This window comes from Eucyclogobius newberryi, unplaced genomic scaffold, assembly GCF_026437365.1.
Source record: "Eucyclogobius newberryi isolate DKJ021-1_F unplaced genomic scaffold, fEucNew1.0.hap1 SCAF_15, whole genome shotgun sequence".
NCBI classification, from domain to species: Eukaryota; Metazoa; Chordata; class Actinopteri; order Gobiiformes; family Gobiidae; genus Eucyclogobius; species Eucyclogobius newberryi.
Genome location: NW_027315779.1, coordinates 31,063,738 through 31,088,943, shown reverse-complemented (window position 1 = coordinate 31,088,943; position 25,206 = coordinate 31,063,738). Strand labels below are relative to the sequence as shown.

The window sequence follows — 25,206 nt, the reverse complement described above, 5'->3', positions numbered from 1 at the left end:
AAAATAGCAGGCAATTTTGTGTTCCGTCCCATCAATTGTAACACCGTGGATTGGTTTTGATTGTTTAATCAATTGGGCAAATTAGGAAAGGGGACCAGGCGCAGCCCCGCCTAACCCCCATTTCCAGAGTCAGTGGATCTGTCAGATGACCATTCATTTTAATTCTTGATGTTGGACAATCATATTTTGTATAATTAAATCATAAATTGAAATTTGTTTTAACACCTTAAATAAATCTTGCCATCTTACAGAATAAAAAGCCTTCTCAGGTTCCAAACTAATTATTAAGGCTGTGTTTTGTTGTTTTTGTATGAGATTCATTATGTGTAAGGATTGTCTTATGTTGTCTTTGTGTTTGTCGTTTGGTAATGAATGTAATTCATTACACACTGTAGAAGACAACTTCAGTAGACAGTAAAAGCACTGTCCAGGGGACACGGCGTGTTTTCTATATTTTAAGCTTCAATCAGACTCGTAGTCACGGAAAAATTAGTATTAAGTCCCGCAGACGCGCCACAAGCCCCCCAGTTCAAAAGACAACAGGCGTGTTACTTTTGTGTACATTATTCATGTGTAAAGATCTCATGTTACAACGTGGGCACCTGCGGTTTAATGACACAATGGTACAATTTCTGTCTTCTTTATAAATTCTGTGTGCGACTTTTATTCAGGACCGCTGTATAGCACGAACAGTACGGTATTGTTCTTTAATCTTTTGATACAATGTCAATAAATCCTATATTTCGTCATTAATTCACGGAACTTAATATTAATTGCTCCTCCAGTGCCTCTTGAGTTTGACACATCTAATGTAGAATAAATGCGAAGATTCCAATCGCTGCCACAAATTAGGGTTCCCTCAGAGTGGTTCACAATCAGGTACATCACATTGTGATAGGTTAGACTAGTATAGTTTTCTTTTATACAGCAGTGTATTTCATAAAGTGATTTCATGCTTTAAAAGACAATGGTTAAAAACAGCTTTACAATAAATGTGAATTTACAGAAGCCTTAAGTTAAAGAAATGTTATTTGTCATGATAGAAAATTATGTCGTTTTGTTTTCAGGTCATTTCAGTCATATGATCGGTTATCAGCCAGAATGCCTGAATCCTATGTTTTTTATCGATTGCTTATGTCTTTCACCCGCCACTAGGGGATTTCCGTGCTGTTTCTGTTCATTGCAATAAACCCCATGCAAGAGGGAAACAAGTACAAATCACTCTCGTGATTATTTCTCCTGTTTTCAGGTAAATGTTACTTGTCGTTTTCTTGTCACCTGTAATTGAGACGTTTTGCATTGAACCAAGTTATTTGAATTAAGTCACGTGTTTGTGTGTATTTTGAAAGTTGAGACACCACATTTTCTGTGCTCATGAACCCGCGCTCCGCCATTTTGGGCCACTACAGACAGTGTGGTGGAAGATTATTTTGATATTTGCTGTATATTACATGTGAAATTATTTGGTCAATGTCGTTGTTCCAAGGTCGGACATTTGAAATGTTTGTACAATTGTGTTCAATTCATTGCAATAAACCCCTGCAAGAGGGAAACAAGTACAAATCACTCTCGTGATTATTTCTCCTGTTTTCAGGGGTGCAACATCAGCATAGAAAGTGATATTGGTCCCTGGTGGAGCATGCACATTCTTTCCATTAATATTCCCCTTAATTAACGACTATTGTAATAAGGAGAGATTAATTTTCTCCTTAGTACACTAGTGCAGAAATGCACACCCAAAGCATGATAATTAGAAAAAAAAACACACACACCTGATAAAATAAACACAATAGAACAGAACAAGACCAAAGAGAAAACAAAAGGAAAAAAAATCAAAACCAGAAGACAACTAACCCAAAAAATTTTAAGAAAATCAAGGCAGTTATTTATTGTTCCTCAGATGCCTCTCGCACTTTGACACATCTAATGTAACATGAAATTTCCCCATGTGGGACAATAAAGGATTATCTTATCTTAATGTAGGTTGAATGCAAAAATTCCAATTTCCTCCACTGATTAGGGTTTCCTCAGAGTCATTTGCGATCAGGTCTAGAAGACGTGCGTGCCTTTGTATTGCAGGTCTCCTTTAACTTTTGCAGCCTTCATGACACGTTCTTTTGCATGATCATTAACCCTTCGGGGTCAAGAGCTTTTTTGGCAGTTTTTGGGTACCTTCAATTTTGCCCTGATATACTACATGAAGAAATGTTTACCAGACCAATGTTGGATATCTTTTTTTTTCAGCACAACCTCACCTATATGATCAGTTAGTTAGTTTTTCACTTTGACATACTATTTCAACATACTGGACCTAAACACACACAGAAAACACAAAGTCCGTCTAGAAAAAACATGTTTTTTTATTGTAAAACCCTCAAACATGCTCAACCAAGCATTTTAAAAGGTTCAAACTGAACCACAAGGTGCAAATATGAACATATAAAAGTATTCTTGTGATATATACAAGCAATAAACAACTATTTACAATAAAAAGTAGGTATATCCACAGACGTTTTTCTATCATAACCCTATTTGTGCTACAGTTTCTGTCCAAAATGACAGAGAGCCACATCACAGGCCTTGCACTTCCATGGAGTGAGTTCAGAAGGAACTCCAAACCAGGTCTAACCCAGGTCTAAACCAGGACTAACCCAGGTCTAAACCAGGACTAAACCAGGTCTAAACCAGGTCTAAACCAGGTCCAAGCCAGGTCTAAACCAGGTCTAACCCAGGTCTAAACCAGGTCTAAACCAGGTCTAAACCCGGTCTAAACCAGGTCTAAATCAGGTCTAAATCAGGTCTAAACCAGGTCTAAACTTGATCTTCAAAATACTCCTCCTCACCTTCAAAGCTCTTCATCACCTAGCCCCCCCCTACCTGTCTGACCTCCTCATCCCCCACCGCCCCTCTCGAGCCCTCCGCTCCTCCTCCACTCTCACCCTGGCTGAACCAACATCCCGACTCAAAACTTTTGGTGACAGAGCGTTCTCCCAAACAGCACCCCGACTCTGGAACTCCCTCCCCCAACCTGTCCGCCACTCTCCCTCACTCACAACGTTTAAATCCCGCCTAAAAACATACCTCTTCACTCAAGCCTATGACCTTCCCTACCCCTAGCCTCCTCTACCCCACTGTCTACACTTCTACCCCCCGTTACATGCCCATCACTCTTTCTACCTCTCCTGTCTTGTCTATTTTATCTGTTCATTATTGTGTATTGTACGTGCTGTCCCTCCCTGTCTGTAAATACCCCCCCCCCCCCTTTTTTTTTTTTTTTTGGATTTGTCAAGTGTCTTTGGGTTCCTGAAAAGCGCTATATAAATAAAAGATGTATTATTATTATATAACATGAAATGTGCTAATAAAATACTTTATGAGCACACTAAAAAACTCCAAAACTACTCAAAAACAGCACTGATTCCTCTCGTTCGTTCTTTCTCTTTGACTATTTGTCACGTGACTGAATGTTTACATACGCATCATGAACATCCGGGTTAGCACAAGCTAATGGTTTTTTTCAGTTCCTTTTTATCACAAAAGACGACAAAGTTATTATAATAAATGCAACGCGCGCATAAAAGAGCGCATATTTTTACGCAGTTTTTTAATGGAATTGAAATGATCATAACTTTGGTTTTATTTGGTGGATTTGCATGAACAATCACTCAGACGTAGCTTCGGGTCTCCACGTCCGCATGACGTCGACGGCAGCCGTCTACATGACTTGGTTTTCATGCTGCGCGGTCCTAAAGCCGACCATGTTTGCACACGCGCGGGCGTCGACCCCGAAGGGTAAAGAAACCTCACAATCAGTCCTCGTGGTTTATCGGTTGCTCGATGTGCTCTTTCTTTGCAATGGGCTGTAGGCTCTGGGATGATCTTCTCCAGGTGACTTTCATCATCTCCCTCTTTCCCTCCGGTAGCCCCACAAGTCTGAGGTTGGGCCTACGTGATCTGGACTCCAAATCCAGGATATTTTATTAAAGTTTATTGTTCTCCATCTGCAGCGTTGTCACCTTGGCCCGAAGCGCCTCCATCTCGGCCCCCAATGTCTGCCCCCAATGTCTGCAGATAATCTGTATCGTCTGGAATACGCTGCTCAGCTTCATCCATGCGTGCTCCGCTTCATCCATGCGTGCTCCGCTTCATCCATGCGTGCTCCGCTTCATCCATGCGTGCTCCACTTCATCCATGCGTGCTCCGCTTCATCCATGCGTGCTACACGCATCTCCGCTTCATCCATGCGTGCTACACGCATCTCCGCTTCATCCATGCGTGCTCCGCTTCATCCATGCGTGCTACACGCATCTCCGCTTCATCCATGCGTGCTACACGCATCTCCGCTTCATCCATGCGTGCTCCGCTTCATCCATGCGTGCTCCGCTTCATCCATGCGTGCTCCGCTCCATCCCCTCGCATTCAACTCTGCGGCAACTGCAGCCATCACTTCCGCTCTAAGAGACGCCATGTCTCACTGCATTTTCCATTTTATTTCACACATCATGAGCGCTAACTGATGAATCATCATCTTCTCTTCTTCCGATGGAAGGAAGCCGTGATAATCTGTGGTCCTTCGTGTCGTACTCACTAGCCATGTTAGCCGTGTTAGCTTGTGAGGCGGGCTTTTGTCCAATGGGGCCACGGGGCGGCAGCTTTATTTGTCTTGGTTCCGTAGCTTTACCAGACTTTGTTCTTCCTTGTTCATTCATCTCTTGTTCTTTTTGGGATTAGGGGTGTCAAATTATCATTTTAAAGCTAGCTTCTGAAGCAGCGGTGAGGGTGCATCAGTTCAACACGACACCATACCGGAAGTCTCATTTACCATAGGTTCATACCATCAGGTCATAATGCGAAGAACAGGAGAGTACAGTACTTTGTTGCTTGCCAGCTCTGCAGTTCTTCTCGTGTCCGACTGTGTCTGAGCATGTTGCATGCACAAAAGCAAGCATTTGAGAAGAAATACAAGGCACGCTCAGCGGACAGTCAGGATGTCGCAGCAGTGCTGTTTTAATGTTATTTCAGCACGCATCTCTCAATTTTGAATCGAGAAGGATCAAGACACGTGTATGATGTCGGTGTAGTCCCTCATTCGTCCGGAGAGTTCCATTCTAGAAGGTTCAGTTGTAGTCATCTGGACTCAGTTTTAGAAAAAACAAACATGACGTTTCGACTCTGATCCGAGTGTCATTGTCAATTTGCGAATTTAGACCGGGAACTAGGAATTTAGACCGAGTCGAAACATCTTGTTTTTTTTTTCTAAAACTGAGTCCAGATGACTACAACTGAACCTTTTTCTACAAAACGTGTATGATGCATAATGTGACATTTAACCTGTTACCATCCACCTGCGCGCCGGCGCGCATTTTCCATATCTGAAATATTCTCTTACATCATCACTTTTATTTCCGTGGTCAATACCAGCAAGCCATACATCATATTAAAGCTTATTTTCTCAACAAAACGAATATGTCATTGATTGATGTACATTGAATAATATGCCCCAAGAAGCAATTGCCAATAGTTTGTGAGAAAGTCTCAACTTTTACAAACGCATGTCCTACCTGTTTGCTGTTTATGATGGACGAAACGGCTTTCAATCTGTAAATTCTTATGCTCAGTCTGTCCGTAAGGAACCATTGAAAAACAATATCCACTTGTATTTTTCCTCAAGTTATGCGATTTTGAGATATTGTCAAGTAAACAAAGTTTTCTTTTGTGACAATATTCAGGATTATGGCTCGTCCGGTGCATTTCTCTGTCCATAACAAATGACCTGTTTGACTTATAAGATGGTGTTTGGCATCAATCTTTTCTTCAGACCGTTACCTACAGAATGAGATCATCCACGATTTTTCTGTCCATGGGTTTGTTCTCTACAGCCTCCGGAGGAAAAAATGCGCCGCTTCCGACGCGCAAAGCTAACTTGTTTTTATCCACATAGCTAACGTTAGCAGTGACTTAGCGGACTTTTATTGACATATTATTCTAGCCAACAAGAATAGCTTTAGAATGTGGGGTGGGACTTAGGGGTCCCACACACAGAATCCTCTGTATTCACGTGCATAACGGTTGTAACAAGACAGATTTTTCGGCAGGAGGCAACTAGATTTTACGCATAACGTTTTCTGATTTTATTAGCCTTTTGGACGCGCATTTTGTTAGATATATGTATTATACCAATACAAAAATAAAAAATATTATAATTTATATAGAGATATGGGAAATTCATGGGTAAACTCATATTTACACATTTTCACATACATTGTTTTTAGCAGTTACAATAGGTATTAGTGGCCTACAAAACATCAAAATGTATGTTTTATGATCATAGAAGAGCTAAAATTGTAATAAAACAGTTTGGCACAGTTGGCACATATTTGGATCACTTGTTCCGAATATACTTTTTGATACAAAAAGGTCAACAGCACCAAAATGCCTGTTCCCAGAGATCTGAAATTGTACACAGTTGTTGTCAACAAGATAAACATCATGTACAGTGAACAGCATAAGCACACAATGAAGTATGTCATGCTCAGGACCATTACAAATTGACAATATTCAGGCGAGACTAAAAAAGGATGTTTTGTTTATATTTGGGCTTCTGTAGTGTAAGTTCTGAAGCCCTGACAGTGTTCATGTGCATCTGCAGAAACTAGAAGGCCTAAGCTTTCTAATGATGCATCACACTTGCATGTGGGCTGTAAGATCCTCTTTTAATAAGCAATGCCATTTGGGTATGTCCAACCATTGTGCACAGGGCGAAATAGGTGGATGGTAACAGGTTAAGAAAAGTGGTATTGTTACATCCCTAGCTATAACAGGGTTTCCCTTTAAATTGTTGTGGCTTTCACCTGGATGCCTGGAGGGATGCTGTAGATGATCTGAATTGTTCCACAGTCCGGGTGACCGGGCAAGGACTGCGAGATGCTGTAAATCTCCATCTTGCCCTTGGGCTGGGTGCCAGTCTTCTCTCCGTAGATTGTCTTACAAGACGGACACTGAAGGCTACCGTCCTGAAAAACAACACAGAAAGTTGAAATATAAGCGGCATATATTACGGCCCCCAGTCACACTAATAATGGTCGTTATATTTGAATATGTTGTATGTTTCTTACAGGACACATGTTCTAAATTTCAAAGTCAAAGTCGTTCCAACAGGGGCACGGGACGTTGTTGGTAAATATGCGCACATTACGCGTGACAGACATATTTGCCAACACGGCACTGGGTGCCTAATCTTTAAATATGAGAGCAGCGGAGGAGTGGGTCAGCCTGCCTCTGTGCCACTCACATATTTGCTGTGGGTTTAGAACAAGTAATTGTTTTTGCTTTTATATGCACGATATAGGCTTTTGTCCCTCCTTCTGTCTGGTTCTATTTGTTTATTTTATCGTTTTAATCTTATCTAGAGTAGGTAGGATGATTCAAATCGCCGCCACAGAATTGTGTTCTCTCATATTGGTTTGCAATCAGGTCCATAATATTAGTATAGAAGGTGATATTGCTCACTGTTGGAGCATATACATTTACTAAAGTAGTAGAAAAATATTCAGTTGTAGTCATCTGGACAAATGAGGGATTACACAGACATTAAAGAAAAAACCTTTGCATTAATAGTTCCCTTAACCAGTAAATATTAGCCATCTTTGGCTTTTAAACTCAAAATTAGTTAAAAGATATTTAGTTTGAGAATATTGCAACTCTCCTCCAGTGTTTGCCTCTGATGAAAAGCAAAACATTTTATAACAAAACTTAAGTTTTTGATATTCTATATTGCTTAGTGCGTTCCAAATCATGCAAATTGTATTTTTCTCTGATTTTGCCAAATAGTACGGAGGCCAGCAGGTGACATTAGCAAAATGTTATATTTTCACATGGCCACATGATAATCACGAGGGAACGTGATATTAAAAAACAAATAAAAAATACTATATCTACTATAACTAGGGATGCATACCTAAACCCGTGTTCAGGTTCAAGTCCGGATTCGATCCAGAGGTTTAGGTTCAGGTCCGGACCTGAACCTAAACCTCTGGATTCGAAACCATGCCATATTTGCATAATGTTATAACAGCATAACACAAGCTACTTCGCTAACTTAAGTTGAAGACACTTGAACAAGGACGACTATCAAACACAAGGCTTAACTGCAGATTGAAATAAACTCAACTTGTCTGCTTTATTCACAGAAGTTACAACTTACAAATCACAAGCTACTAGCTGAGACTCAACTCAACAACAAGAGCATGTTGAGTATTGTTGACAGAGTCAGTCTGGGTCAAGGGTCAAAGCAGCTGTAATATATATATATATATATATATATATATATATATATATATATATAAAAATCTGGCTGTAGAATAAACACCAGATTTATTTAGTCTCAAAGTAGTGTTGATCTGAAGTTCTATCGTTTCTCACTCACTCGCGCGGAGCAGACAGCTGTGGGGCTATGTCACGGGTGGGCGGGGCACACACGCGCTCTGAGACTACGTCACGGGTTGGGCGGGGGAGCCAGATCGCTCTTCGCAAGGGTGGGGGCGAATATCAAACCAAGCCATTTGCATTTCCGGGTTGGTGAGGGGGTCCAAGGTCTGGGTGATATTTCTTAACTATTATGTTAAGGGTGTTGCACAACCCTTATTATTATCAATTATACACTTAAGATAGACTACGAAACGTGAAAAAAAGCATGTTACGGCACCTTTAAACTTCAAGTGCGGGGAACAGCCCAGTCAAACCAGTAATACACTTGACAAACATAGTATCAGCTGAAACAGCTGCCCTAATACCAATACTCAACTTGCTCTTGTTCGGAAGTTGTTCGTCTAGTAAAACACATGAATGTGTGTTAGCTAGTAGCTTGTGATTTGTAAGTTGTAACTTCTGTTAATAAACCAGATAAATTTAGTTTATTTCAGTCTGCAGTTAAGCCTTGTGTTTGATAGTCGTCCTTGTTCATGTGTCTTCAACTTAATTTAGCCAAGTAGCTTATGAATAACATTATGCAAAAATGGCATGATTTCAGCCGGACTCATTAGGTCCGGACCTGAACCTAAACCTCTGGATTCGAATCCGGACTTGAACCTGAACGTGGGTTTAGGTATGCATCCCTAGCTGTGAATGTGAAGTTATTGAAGATTCATTTTCATATTTCATCATAAAAACATGAATCTGATGGGTAAAATAAAGGTTGTAGTAGATCGATATTATCATTAGTGTTAGGTGCTGTGAATTTGGTGGCCATACATCCAATAATACAAAAGCTATTGAACTTTAATATCCATAATTAATCATATTTCATCATAAAGACATGTATTAAGCTTCTGATGGGTAAAATAAAGGTTGTGGAGAGTTTCTGCTTGAATTTGTTTGCAGGATGTTGGAATAGCCTCCCAGAGCTGCTGCTTGGATGTGAACAGTCTCCTGCCCTCATAGATCTTTCGCTTGTGGATGCTCCAAAGGTTCTCAATAGGGTTAAGGTCAGGGGATGAGTTTCTCTTCTTTTAAGCCCATAGCAGCCAATGATGCATTGCCATGCATGAGGATTATTTTGTTACCGAAAGCACTGTTCCTTTTTGAATCATGGAAGAAAGTGGTCGGTCAGAAACTCCACAAACTTTACAGAGGTCATTTTCACACCTAAAGGGGCCGACCAGCTCATAATTCTGTTCCTCACCCGGAATTTAACGACCTTGGCTTTCACCTCACGCAGCTCGTCTATAATGTCCAAAATATGTTGGACATTATATGTTATCTTTCAACTTCGATTCTTGTGAATCTCGGCTCATTGTTCACCACTCTGAGTTCAGCTCTCAATGACGCCATGTCATACTGCACTTCACGTAACATTAGGACCACCTGTTGTAAATGTCTTCTTACCTCCTGCTGTCCAGTGCGTGCAAGCATTAGCATTGTTAACTTGTGGGGAAGTCAGTCAGTGTTGATCATGTCCTTTTTGGCTTCAACGCTGTGCGAAAATACATGTCACAGACTATGTTTTCGGGTGGATTTAAGGGCAACTCTGGAACTTCAATTCTTCTTTATCAGTAAGCTGATACACTGTGCTTTGCTTCGGTCAATGACCTATGTTGAAATATGGTGCCGTTTGTGCAGAATGCTCAGGCATGCATACCTGCACTGTTACGTTTGTGCTGTGTATTTATTGACAAGATTCATTCAAAGCCAAGTCATCGAAAGTTTGCACCCAAAACTCCTGTCTGTTCGAGACTTAATTCTGTCTAATGGCAGAATACGGTGCAAGTTTTCTTAAAATGCAGATGGTGTGAAAATGTGGTTACCACAACCACTTGAGCCCTTTTGCAGTTTAAGCGATCATAGTGCTGTATTTGCCTTATATGGAAGTATGAGGTGTTAGATCTAGTGCTTCATACCTTTGTGCCGTTGTTGTACATGGCAAGCATGCAGAGCATGTGTAGCGTGTGGCCACACTTGATGAATTTACCCACAGTGCCAGGTTCGATTACCGGACATCTGTCCTCTTTGGCTGGAATTTCGTAAGTGGAAGGATTGGAGAGCTGGTCCATGCAGATAATACAGTCCTGAAAAGAGCACAGTCTTAATCCAGGTTTAAATTTTATTGTACCATTAGAATAATTCTGCATACCTCGTCTGGCACTCCAACCACTACCTCCATGTAGCGTTGGATCACCTCTTCAGGCCTCTGAGCCCAGGCTGAAAGGCAGACACAAGTCAGGGTTTGGGGGGATGAGGGATTAACCAGTAACATTAAACTCAGAGTCTGCCCGTTTGTCCAGAGGATAATTTTGAAGCTACTTTATTTACCAATGGCTTTAGTTTGAATATAAAAGCTTATTTAACGCATTCAAATGCGTAAATAAGTTGGAAGAAAGTGTCTTCGATAATGGACACTAATGGGGAGCCGAAATGTGCACTGTGGTCAGTGAAGATGGTACTTTGTGTGTAAAATGACTATACAGTACCAAAAGTAAACACTGACACAAAAACAAAAAAACAGACAAGTTAAACTAAAGTACAGACTCTGCCCTGTGGGACAGAGCATATCTTAAGGGGTGCCTCTTGGCCAGATCTCCCTCGAAAATAGATTTTATCCCAAGGGACTTTCCTGGCAAGATTAAGTTAAAATAATAAATAAAATTAAGCCGATAAAAGGCTGGATTGTGCAACAGCAGGATTTACAAGGCTGCATTTGAGTGTGAAATTTCTGCTTCAGATTGCAAAAAAAAAAAAACATGATTTAAATTATTTATAACTTCTGTAAAGATCCAGTGTAAATCTACTTGAGACTAAGGGGGAAATATATATATATATATATATATATATATATATATATATATATATATATATATATATATATATATATATATATATATATATATATATATATATATATATATATATATATATATATATATATATATATATATATTTCAAGACTTAAACAAAAAAGCTTTCCCAACTGGAAATGAAGCTATTACCTCAATACTTATTTCTGATGCTATAAGTGGAGGTTCATTTGAATAATTTTTGTTTTATTTGATGAAGTATACAATTTCAAAATACATCACCCAAGGGGGCATACTCCCCCCCCATAAGCTTTAAGTGCATATAAGAGTACACACGTCACTAAAACTTGGTGAACTTAAATATATTTAAGCTTCCATTAAAACATTTCCTATTTTCCCAAGTTTGACAACGTTAATACTTACAAGTTAGATATGAACAGCTGCAGCTGCCTGAAAACATCATTTATGTGTTGTGATATTGCAAATGTCATCAAATTTTACAGGCAAACAGGAAGCTCTAAATGTAGCAGTGTGTCCGTTTTAATGCAGCATTAAATTATTTGTTATCCACAATAAAGCTGCTTCAATAGCTGAAAAAACCACAGATCTATTAAAATATATGGATAGGGTATTGCTAACTTAAATCTGTTGTGAGTTAGACAGGTACTGAAGTGCAAAAATCCTCCACAATGCAGAAAGCATTTTTCCAACAGAGCGCAATGTAAAAACAAACTGCTCGTGTTCATCTGACACGACACCTACAGTCAGATTTTGGGGTAATTAGTTTAGTTCTAAAACGTGAGGTATTCAAGCGCATGTTTAAAGACTAATAACAATGCAAATGACATGTGTGTAATATTATCCATGTATTATTTTAAACTATGTGATTAATTGACGAGCAGCAACACATAAGTGGCTAAAATTGCAAAGAAAACGCAGTTGATCCTATAAATTAGATTTGCTCCAACTTCATATCAAAAGTCTTTTTTCTAATAAATGTTTCATTATCAATTTTAATATATATATATATATATATATATATATATATATATATATATATATATATATATATATATATATATATATATATATATATATATATATATATATATATATATATTTAATATAAATATGTAAATGTATTATTTTTTGAAAACGAAAAAAAAAAAAAAAAATTCTGTCACAAAGTTAATGTGATCCGCAGGCTTTTAGATAGAGACCCGTCTACCCGTATTTTGGACGGGGTATTTCAAAATGTAGACGGACATTTTCGAGTGCAAGGACGGCAATTTTATTAATAAATCTTAAAAAAAATTGATTATCATCATTAAATCGGGCCGGGAAGCTTTTGACAATAGTCCGCCATTACAGTTCACTGTTTACAAGTGAAAATTTGCATGCTGCGCGCTGATTGGTCGATGAAATTTGAGTGAGGCTCTGATTGGCTGCCGAGCTGTGGTCCGGAGAATGCCGAAGCTACTCGTTTTTTTGCCAAGTCGGCCCCCGTACCCCCGGACAAAATTATTTGGACGGGGTGTTTTCAAATCCCATCTAAAAGCCTTGTGATCCGTATTGGCCGTATCGGTGATTGGCCTCAAATGTGCTGATCCTGCAACTCTGTTACCTAGCAACCGTAGTGTAAACAGGGGACAAAATCAATTACATTACAGTTATGTAATTATAGTTATGATTTGACAAATAACAAAACTTGATAAGACCTTTATTTTGCTAAATTATTGTTTATAAGACACATTATGCTAAATTTACTTTTGAGCTTGAACCAGCAAAAACAATAATAAATTTGACATTGAAAATGTTTGATTGTCAAAATAAATGCAGCGTTTAAAACAAAATAATACATATGCACATTTAACATTTTCGTATTCAATGCGTATGCATATTTAACATTTTCGTATTCAATGCGTATGCATATTTAACATTTTCTACATCTACTTTGATCAGACCCCAACCATAAGGGTTAAGAAGATTTAGCCTATGAGGTTAAATTTCCTGTATTTTAGTCTATTCTATGAGTTTTGGGGGGATTTAAATCCCATGTTAAATGCTAAACAGTAAATTATTTGTGGATTGTACGCATTTCACTTGCTGCTCTTCTGTGCCGTTTACAGAGAGAGGGAGCGGTTAAGAGAGAGGTTTAATACTTTTGGGAGTTCAAACGTTACAAAACTAACAAATACGGCAGTCTGTTCTGACATTAGCGCCACACGTGTTTGAGCTCAGTTCAGGCAGCGTGAGAATTAAGAGTTTAGATCAGGCACAAAAACATCCAACCCGATCCGGCTCAAGCTCGCACAGATATATAGCAATACTACTAGCTGAACCAAATCCAGATTAAATAATTCTGTGCAGCTGTGCACTAGAAGAACATTAAATTAACAGTTTTTACGTTCTGTGCAGAGCTTTAGTTGCAGAATAAGTTAGTGAAAGTATTTACATGATGCTTTAGTGTTGTACCTGCTATTTCAGAAGCACTTGGACTCTCACCCTCATCCCCTATTGGGCCAGTTCCGTCTTCTACTCGCTCCTCTCCTAATACCATGTGCATGTGCCACCCACTTTCATTCACGTGCCTTTCACCCTCCCTTTGCACAGTTATAGGCCATCGGCTAGAATGTCTATCGTTTAGTTTCGTTCCGCCGAGGTGGAGAATACAATTTTGACATTCTATAATATAAAGCTCGTAACAATAACCCCCAAAACAAAATTCCACAAAAAGATTTGCTGCCAATTTCTTGTAATCGGCTCCCAAAGACAGACCTATTTTTGTTAGCGCCGCGGATTAATTGTATGCAGTGATGTGGCAGTGACGCTATTTCGACCAATGAGCGTTGATTAAACCCTGAAAACCTTGCGCGCAGCTTGCTGTGATGCGGTTTGTATGTAAACAAACATGGCTGCTGACCGGCGAGGTTCCGCGTCTTCACAGCGACATGAACGAGAATATCCGTGCTGTTTGCACATCCTCGACACTTATAATGAGCAGACTAAGGTCCTAACTAAATCAACTTGGAATACATTTCGGCGGATTGCGAAGAAATGGCTTGAAATCGGCGGAAAAGAAGCAAATGCCGTCGAAAAGTGGAAAGCATGTTGGACTGTGAACACGAGACACTCGGGGGATCAGTACTGCAGTACCACAGTACTACAGTACTGCAGTACCAAGACAAGTACAAGAGATACACCGAGAAGCGGCAACTATTTATGCCAGAGAGAGACCATCAGAAACCATCAGAAACCCGCACTAAATCTAGCAATGGTGAGTAGAAATAATCACCTTCATTTGTGTACTAGTAGTGTATAAAATGATAAATTATTCATCATTGATTTTATTCTTTGTGTCATCATTGTAGATTCCAGTAGTGATGAATATTCAGAATGTATTTTGCCCAAAAGACTTAAGATCTGCGAGTAGTGGAGTAGAAAAGCCCCAAGGACAAACAACAATTCTTGCTGCAGTTTGTATCATATGATAATATAAGAAAGACAGCGATATCACAGAGGGACGAAAAGGACAGAATGACAAACTTGTCCAGGCTGAAATTGAATCATGTGGTATGTAAAATCTCATTCAAGAACATTTCATGAAATATAGCTTGTCAAAATGATTTTTTTGGTGAAATAAATAGATCAGCTCTCACTAAAATCGTCGTTTTTTGCAGGAAACCCCAGAAAAGCTGCCCAAGTGAAACGGGATGAGTCAATATTACTCCACATTAGAGAAAGAGACTGCATCACTATAGAAGTGCACTACCACTACAACTGCTATAAAAGCTACACTCTTATCAAAGACAGTTGGGAAAATGAGGTAAAGATGAACATTTATGTTATTGTCATTATGATTTGCCACAGATTATCTGTTATACTTTATATAACAAGAATTATTAGAGTTACACCACATTGGAAAGTATGATTTTTTTCCAACTCCATTAATTTCATGGCAGCCAAAGGTAAATTCAATTTTCCCTTTTTCTAAAACCATTTTAAATGTCTTTCAGCACCCGAAACCATCCGTACACCACAACATACAACATTTTCTGCAAATATGTCATTATGAAACGGCTGATAGAAAGTGGTGAAATCATGAGAATGAACAAGGTTGGACTGTTCAAGAAAACTGTGAAAAAGCACGAGGATCTAATGTAACATCTTATAGGTAAGAAGGTTTTCACAAAACCTTTTATTGTATACCATCTTATTGTATACCCTACTTAAACTCAGGTAGAAGTTATTGAGAATGACACCAAGTGGTAGAAATGTCAATATAAATTCAAATGTGCATTATTTTGTTTATACCAACAACTTTCCTTATAATAAAATATTATTCTCATTAGAATTAGAAAGGACCAGCATCATATTTTTTTTTTAGATTTTGATTCCCAGAAATATTTTGAAAAAAAATCTAAATATTCTTTTTCTGCTTTCACAACAGATCAGTTGAAATGCGGTCTCTCTGTAGACTCTCCACAGATCAGATCAGTCATCTCTCTGTAGACTCTCCACAGATCACCTTCCAACGGCCACAACAGCGGAATATGAGTGACATAGTTTATGTTGAAACACTTTCTACATCTGATGTTATTGGGATGATTCCTGGAGCATCAGAGACCGAGGGATTGACAACATCAACAGATACAGATGTTGGCTGGTATCATTGTTCATAAAGCTCTAAAAGATCATCCTGTCATTCAAACCCTGTGGCCCCCGACCGCTGATTGTTTAACTGTTGACTGCTGCTCGGGCACAACCTTTGACAGAAAAGTGTATCATGTTATCATGTTGTTTCTCATTATAGGCCTATTCTTTTTCTACAACTTTGATGACACTTTAGGGATTCAAATTGTAAGTACTGCAGATTGATAGAGGGGCCAAGTTTGAACACCCCTGAGGTTGAAATATTCACCCCCTTGATGTGTGTAAATGCTGATGTGTAAATATTGAGTACCTGTGTAAATAGTGATTTTTCGCATTTTCCATTTATTCCCATTATCAAACCACTTGCCTTACAACCTTGATATTATGTGTACATATAGTCTGGATACTTAACTATATGCCTGATAAAAGATTTTTGTAACTTAATTGGTTCTTGACTTATTATGTACTAAATATGACTCCAGAGGGTAAAACGTCCATTTCCCCGCATTTTATTCAACTTCAAGATACATTTTCTCATTAACTGCAGGGAGTTGGTTAGTGGATTTTTTTGTGTGAATACTTTATGATATTACCTTTATGAAAATATAAAAAGTTTCTATTCTCCAGCTCGGTGGGAACGAAACTTGCTTTCTGGGGCTCCTACAAATCTCAGCCAATGGCCTAGTATACATACTCTAACATGCTTTCCACTTTTCGACGGCATTTGCTTCTTTTCAGCCGATTTCAAGCCATTTCTTCGCAATCCGCCGAAATGTATTCCAAGTTGATTTAGTTAGGACCTTAGTCTGCTCATTATAAGTGTCGAGGATGTGCAAACAGCACGGATATTCTCGTTCATGTCGCTGTGAAGACGCGGAACCTCGCCGGTCAGCAGCCATGTTTGTTTACATACAAACCGCATCACAGCAAGCTGCGTGCAAGGTTTTCAGGGTTTAATCAACGCTCATTGGTCGAAATAGCGTCACTGCCACATCACTGCATACAATTAGTCCTCGGCGCTAACAAAAATCGGTGTGTCTTTGGGAGCCGATTACAAGAAATTGGCAGCAAATCTTTTTTGTGGAATTTTGTTTTGGGGGTTATTGTTACGAGCTTTATATTATAAAATGTCAAAATTGTATTCTCCACCTCGGTGGAACGAAACTTGCTTTCTGGGGCTCCTACAGATCTCCGCCAATGGCCTATTAACCATTTTATTGACTAATGGTCATAAGGTGTTAAGTGTTCTGTCTTGAGAGAAAAGCAGAACATCGCCACGGCTGGGGCACTTCCATTCGCCAAATATGTAATGTCGCAGCGGAGGGACACAGGTGCACATGTGGATTAAATGGCAGAAAATCTGTCAGGCCGGGGTTTTAATAGTACAGCCTTAGAACAACACATGGTTGAGGGAAATATTTCCCTTTTTCTTTAATAATTTATTTTGTACACATAAAAACAAAAACACTTTTTCATGTTGGGGAGGGAGAGGGGAGGCAATCAACAACGGATGCCTTTGGGTCATCTGGACCCGAAGATAGTAAGAAGGCTATAGTACACATATGTTGCAATTTTTTGAGCTTTTAACCATGTTCTTACATTGTTGCTCATCAAAAACAGACATGGAGTAGCACTTAGCTTCATTAACTCAGTTTGATGAATCCTGGTAAGAAAGTGCTTTCCCCTTCGAGCGTTAAAACCACTCACCAGACTTGTTCTGTGAATTTCTCCCATCTAATCCACGGATCTATCAAAATAACTGGATAGGGTATTGCTATGTTGAACCTTTCTCGAGTAGGCACCACTAGCAAGTCCATTGGAACTGTAGCAAAAACTCCTCTGCAGCCCAGAAAGCATTTTTCCCATAGAGTACAATGTATCCATCGTGTTCGGCTGACAGGGCACCTACAGCTTTCACAAAGCTCAGATTTTTTGCCTATTTTCCAATCATGAACATTTCCCCAGTTCAATATCATTCAGTTTTCTTGAGAGCAGCATTCAATCATTAAATCTAGCTTTGGCTCACTCGGCTACCCTGCTCTTGCAGTTCTCATTTTGAAAGAGCAGTCACTTGGTATGCGAGTCCGCGTCATTTGGCGCTACTTCCACAAGATGTTGAACATGAATGAAAACACTATTACACCGAGAACACCAAGAACTATCTATGCACCTTGCTTCAAAAGCCTAAAAAGAACCATGAATACATGTAAATTAAAAATGGATTCTGTGGGAATTGTGCCCGCACATAATACCTTAAAATAATCTTGTAGAATACGGTCAGTCTCAAATATATATTTTTTGGGATAATAAATTATTTCAAACATTTTAAAATCAGAGAACACAAAAATGGTGCTTACACCATATAATTAATGGATTTGGCACAATCAATAATGCCATCAGTTTACCTAATGTTGTCCAAAAGGTCAGGATGGTCCCATGTCAAATCATAGCTGATTCACAAAATGTGAACGTATTTGGAATCCTTACTTATCATGCATTAACAGACGGATATGAGATCTCCCAACTTAGACAAGAGTCCACTCAAACTGTGAATGCTGAACAATGGAGCATGGAGTGAGGGCGAGAGGCAGGGCATGGGTAGCTACCTCTCCTCAGCTGCCTCTTTGTACTTCTAAATGAATTGCTGCTGTGGGGTTGGCTGGGCCTGCTGCCGGGACCTGAGGCTGGGCCTGGACCTGGGGCAGGTACTGGCACAGAGAAGGGAGCTGGAGGCTGGAGCACAGGTGGAGGCTGCAGAGGCTGCTGAGGAAGGGCTGCACTGTGGAAGTGCACGCCGAGGCCCACCGCTGACATCAAAATGGAGGCCATGCCTGGAGTGAGTGTAATGGAGAGGGAAGGGCAGGTGTGGTGAGAGCGAGCGGTGGTGTGCAAGAGGGACAAATCAACAGAATGAAAAATGTTACAATGACAATTCTTTAGAACACTCAAGTCACAGCTAAAACAAAGCCCTCAAAATCAACTAGTGAGGAATCTCACTTCAACACAAGAGAGTCCATTAGCCCAAACAAGCGTTACTTGGAATGCTTTACTCACAGCCAGCACACAAACCAGGAGTAATTGCCTAGTCTTATGATGGTCTTTTAGACTATTCTGGAAGTCTAAAAGAGTTTTCATTCAAATTCAAATGTTCAAATGAGAATTCCTTTAATAATTTTGTAATTTGGAAATGCAATGTGCATATTCAACAATGTAATCCCCATAATTGCAATGCAATAATAAATAACTAGAATTACACTATGTTGCATAGCATTTGTATTGACAAGGGATTTTTGAATCTTTATTCAAATGAATTTAAAAAAAATTGCATTTAAAAAAGCATTATGCAATTTGACATTTCATCAACTTGAAATTTAAATGTAAGACACCATTTAAATAGAAATGCATTTTCCAATTTACAATATATATGCATTCTAAACATTCATTAAAAAGATACAGGTGGACACATTTTTCAATGCAATATGCATTTTAAATAATTTTTTGAAATACAATGACATTTGGAATTGAAAAGATTTCTAATTTACAGAGTTGCAATGTCATTGGTTAAATGCGCAATGGACGATTTTTCGGCAATTTGAGAACTCAGGCGGAAGTGCGCATGCGCACTGCCCCGTGCGGACTGATACAACACACACGTGCGTTTGTTTATTAGCGCGACGGATCGCATCGCATCTCTCGTCTCCCGTAGATTTCCGTCTCTTCTGAGTCAGCTCGAACTGTCTATCTCCGTCCTAATTTTGTCCTGTACACTGAGGGAACAATATTATGATAGATCAATGTGCTTAGACACGCGGAACCGTGCTGCTCTCGGGGGACGAGCCACACGAGGCTGCAGGTGAGCGGTAGGTGCGTTTTATGATTGATACGTGGCAGGACAAATGATTTATCCACACCACGAGGAAATATGATAAAAAAATTGCTGAAAAAAATCGTCCATTCCACCTTTAAGCCCACTACTGTTGTCTTTTTGGTGGTTTTATTTTATTTTGTTGTGACCAAAATTGAACACTGAAGTTCCTGACACAGATGTCGGACTGTAAAATATATATTTTTTGAGTAAGCCAAATAGAACCAAAATTAATTCTGTTCTCCTCCTGAGGACAGTCGGGAAATAAAAGACCCACATTATTTTTTGGAGCTGCTGGTGTCTGTGTCCATCATTTTACCACCTGGCCACACACCCCTCTTTTTGGTGTCAGAAGTGGGATTTCCTGGTAAATTTGGCTGTTTTTGAACATTTTTAATTATAAGACAACAGTAGTGGCGAAGAGGTGTTATACTCAGCTGAAGACACTGCTGTTGTGAGGAAGAGTATCCACTGGAACAGTTCCAAAGGACTTGAGGACTACAACAAACTTTTCGGTTCAATGCCTGGACCAAGCCATGCAGGAGGTGAATCGGCAGGAGGTGCTTCCTCTAACACCTCTAACCGAGAGTGGTAACAAGTTATCAGGGTTACAGTTACAGCTTAACGAACTGAGTCGAAAACATGATGCTGTAATGTCCAGTATTGCTTCTTTGGGTGACGTACAACCGAGGTCCATTGTGTATGTGCCAAGAGAGAAACAGATTGTACCTTTTAATGGTGATCCGGGTAAAGACGCTCACTCTGTGGACGAGTTTATTGAAGAGATTGAGCGGGCTATGAGTCTAAGGGGTCTAAGGGAAAGGGACCAAATAGACTTTATTTTGTCACATTTAAAGGGTTCTGCATTAGATGAGATCAAGCTACGTACACATGGACACACAGTTGCACCCAATGAATTGTTTTCTTTCTTACGTGAAGCTTTTAGAGAGAAACGTACAACACCACAGTTGTTACATGCATTCTATGCACGTAGACAGTCAGATGGAGAAGATTTGAGGGACTATTCGCATGCTCTTTCACAGTTGTTAAACTCTGCTCTATTAACTTCTCCTAATGTTGTTAATGACCGGCAACTTGCAATAAGAGACCAGTTTATTGAGGGGGTGCGTGATTCTGCACTCCGCCGCGAGCTCAGACGGCTGATCAGAGAGAAACCACAGTCCAGCCTGTTTGATATTCGTGAAGAAGCCATTTGGGAGAGAGTCTGGATGGATATTTTGTAAATGCTAAATCCAACAGCAACACAGAAAGTGAATTGGCCTCAACACTCCAGGAAGTTGTGAAAATAATAGCTCAGCAAGGTAAAGCTATTGGAGAGTTAACAACTGCTGTGCGTGATCTTAACGCTCAAAAGACAAAGTCAACTGTACCAAACATGACCAATAGGCCAAAAGTAACTCCCAGATATACTGAAGATTGTCAGCCTATTTGTCTAAGGTGTGAAGGAGTTGGACACATGGCTAGACAATGTCCTGAACGTAGAGCTCCAACCCAGACAAGCACAACTACCTCTTCTGTACAGGGAAACGGGGTCCCTCCATTGCTATGAGCCAGGCAATGCGAGGTAAGTCCGAAGGCTCCCCACAAACTTTGACCAAAGAGCGCTTTTTGAGAAATGCAGTAGGTAAATGCCCCATTGTCGACATTCAAATCGGTGGTGTTTCCCTGCAATGCCTCATAGACTAAGGAAGCAATGTTAGCACTTTAACAGAGATTTTTCAGGAACCATCTCCATGGGGAGGACCCCATGGAGATGGTTTCTGAAAAATCTCTCTGCACTGACACTGACTGAGGACATGCACTGTACATCAAAATGGCTGAAAATCACTGCAGCTAACAAGCTACCACTACCATACCTGGGTTATGTAGAGCTAGATATTCAAGTCATGGGGGTGACACTACCTGAATGTGGATTTTTGATAACACGAGACAGAGACGGCAGTAAAACAGACAAAAATGAATATGATCCATCTCCACCTGGCATAATTGGAATGAACATTGCAAAACGGTCACCTGCCTGCCCTTTCAGTATCCACAGTTTACGTAAGGGAGAGACTCTAGTGACACCTCTGTGACACCTCTACCTGGTGGTGTTATTGTTATGCCCACTGTTGTATCTGCTAATAGTCACATGTGTCCAGTCCAAGTGATCAACTTCTCTAAAAATTATGTGTGGCTCCCAGGGAAAGCCAGATTAGGTGTTCTTACCCCATGTGAGTGCATTGAAGGTGACCCTTATGAAGTAAAGTTTCAGCACATATCGGCTACATATATATGTGTATACACATCACGGCCCACCAAGGCCTTCTCTGCTAGCCTAAACATAATCAGAAAATATTTAAAAAACATATATAATAATGTAATAAATATTTATTACATTATTCTCCAGAGTTAGACTTATACTCTTCATTTCATGGCTTTCCTCTTGGTTGCACTGCTTCTACTCCAGGTTGAGATTTGGAGGGCTGGTCTTTATGTTAGATATTTGATCCAATCATATTCAGCCATCATGTGTTGCCAGGGATCTAAAATCTCAGGCTTTCAGACCTCAACAGAGCTGGTGCTTGTAGCTTAAAGCAAATGGAAATGAAAAGGATGTGTCAACCAATCAGCTTTAGAGTTGGCTCTTGTACGTCTGCTGCTGTTACACAGGAGCCATCTAGCAGGTGCATCACGTGCACGTCTTTTGATTGGATCACCAATATTGAGAAGGAGGTTTTATGGGCGGGGTCTGCAGAACCTCAGAACGAGGAAACTGTATTTAACAGACACATTAATTCGTGTACTACTACGCCGTTTTTTCGACCCACAATGGTGGAAGGAGGAAAATATATCGATTTGGTCGAGGATATGTCGAGGATAGGTCGAGAATTATAACGCCTTTCTCAAGACGAACTTTTCAAGAAAAGTTAGACATTGTAAGGAGAGGTCGTCCGACACCAACGCTGCAAAGCCTGTTACAGGTGGGTTCGTTCCCTACTTTCAAAGTTTGGACATCGAGCGGACATTGGCGCAGAGAACGAGCGGACACCGGCACGGAGAATGGCGAAGAACGGGGCGGAGAACGAGCAGACAACGCGCAGACACCGGCGCGGAGAACGGCGCGGAGAACGAGCGGACAACGCGCAGACACTGGCGTGGAGGACAACGCGCAGACACTGGCGTGGAGAACGGCGCGGAGAACGAGCAGAGAACCTGCAGACACCGGCGCGGAGAACGGCGTGGAGATTGCATGGAGAACGGCGCGGAGAACAGCATGGAGAACGTGCAGACATCGGCGCGGAGAACACATGGGGAACCACGGACACCGGCGTGGAGAATGAGCGGACAAAGCACGGACACCGGTGAGGATAATGAGCGGAGAACGGCGCGGAGAACACGCGGTCAACGGCGTGGAGAACGAGCAGACAACGCACGGACACCGGCGCAGAGAACGAGCGGACAATGCGTGGACACCAGCGTGGAGAACGAGCGGAGAATGCACGGACACCGGCGCAGAGAACGAGCGGAGAACGCACGGACACCGGCGCAGAGAACGAGTGGACAATGTGGACACCGGCGCAGAGAACGAGCGGACAATGCGCGGACACCGGCGTGGAGAATGAGCGGAGAACGGTGTGGAGAACGAGCGGACAACGCACGGACACCGACGCAGAGAACGAGCGGACAATGCGCGGACACCGGCGTGGAGAACGAGTGAACAACGTGCGGACACCAGCATGGAGTGCGGCGCGGAGAACGCACGGAACACTGACAGGACAAGGTGAGGCAACGCCTGGTTGAACTGCGTTTCTGTCTAAATGTATAGTGTCTAGAGCCATGGCATCATAATGATGGTAATATGATGGTAATAAGAGGTGGATTCATTCTGGTGGGACAGTGTACTGGCCCCCAAGCCCCAGACCCACGGCCCGCCACTGACGTGTGTGTGTGTGTGTATGTATATACATACGTACACACGTATATGTAATTAAATATTATTATTAAAAATATTAATATATATATATATATATATATATATATATATATATATATATATATATATATATATATAACATAACAAAAGAAACAATGCATCAAAATGGACTTGTGAAAGTACATTATGTCATCATGTCATCTGCCAACTCCCTGTCCTCGCAGTGATGTGAAGTATGTAAAGGATAAAATAATGAAGTCTAAAGAATAAAGTCTAATATGTACAACTACAATGAATGGCAGTAATGTAACACTTGGATACAAACCGCCATAAAACACCAAAGAAGAAGTATGTAAAGAGCACAGAAACAGTTATGACAGATGAATATCACTAAATGAATACAGCCTCATGTCATCCTGTAATGCTTTCCTCCACACAACAGAAGTGGCCTACCTTTTACCAAACTACTACTTAAATACATTGCACCCATAAGGCGAACAAAAAATGTTAAATAAAAAGTTATTTTAAAACATTTGTGTACGCGCAAACTGCAAGAATCACCGATATTACAGTACCCTTATATCGCTTATCTTTCCAATATTGTGTAGCCCTACTCACCGCTCTTCGCACACTGCCCTGCTGCTGTTTACACCAGTGCTAAACTTCCTGTAGCGAAATTGAGCTACAAAAGCACAGAGGAATGCGCTACAGGGAGGTGGGAGGATTACATTCATTTTCTTCCAGACAAATGGAGATGAACCCCATATTCATCCAAATTTCATAGGTGAATGTTGTGGGCCAGACTGTTCTTTACCCCAACAGAGAGCTGCTCCAAAACCCAGATTCTCCAGCAGTTTCCTCTAAACCTTTCAGCTCCCGCCAACCCATTAGTTTTGTTGCCCCAAACTGTCAGCCAGTGCAGCCTTACCTGTGATGTACGGTATGAAAGAACAATTCCCTTCGCTCCTGTGCATAGCACAAGAGCAACTGGTTACCAGTGAAAAAAGTGAGTCACTACTCTTGAACAGCCAAGTCACAAAATAGTAGGTGTTAAAAAAATAGTGAGAGAATTTACCTGCCAAGGCAGAGCTCACACTGGTGGAGCCGTTCAGGTGGACTGAAAGTGAAGGGACACTGTGGAGAGAAGGACACAAATGTTGAACACCATGTGTACGCGCCAAAGGTTTTGGGTGAGCACAAATGTTAAGATTTTGTTTCCTTTAACAAAGAAGTTTGACTGACCTCATCCCATTGGTAGAGCTGGGTGGATGTGGTAAAGAGGGATGACCAGCAGTAGTGGGTGGGAGCCAGGGACTTCCCCAGGACACGCTACCCACAGACAGAGGTCTTCTGGGGTAAGGAGAGTACACTGAGGTGGGGTGAGTCGCTGTGGCCCTTCCACTGCTCTGTAGATTGGGCCGGGTCAAGTTGCCTGAAGAGTAGGAGTGGCGTGAGCGACTGGA

The 25,206-nt window shown here is 40.7% G+C and overlaps 1 protein-coding gene across 2 annotated transcripts in view; it reads right to left on the bottom strand.

Moving 5' to 3' along the window:
* Positions 1 to 25,206, bottom strand: part of dtx2 (deltex 2, E3 ubiquitin ligase) — a 38,269-nt gene that overhangs the window by 6,833 nt on the left and 6,230 nt on the right. Inside the window, exons 2-7 of one of the 2 annotated variants that reach the window (XM_072446959.1) lie at positions 24,986 to 25,206; positions 24,819 to 24,877; positions 18,548 to 18,772; positions 10,628 to 10,695; positions 10,395 to 10,562; positions 6,852 to 7,013 (exon numbers count right to left, since the gene is read on the bottom strand). The exon at positions 24,986 to 25,206 is cut by the window's right edge and continues 680 nt beyond it. In XM_072446959.1, coding sequence (XP_072303060.1) covers positions 6,852 to 7,013; positions 10,395 to 10,562; positions 10,628 to 10,695; positions 18,548 to 18,772; positions 24,819 to 24,877; positions 24,986 to 25,206 — 903 coding nt within the window. The remainder of the gene's footprint in view (positions 1 to 6,851; positions 7,014 to 10,394; positions 10,563 to 10,627; positions 10,696 to 18,547; positions 18,773 to 24,818; positions 24,878 to 24,985) is intronic. The other variant, XM_072446960.1, reaches the window with a different exon arrangement.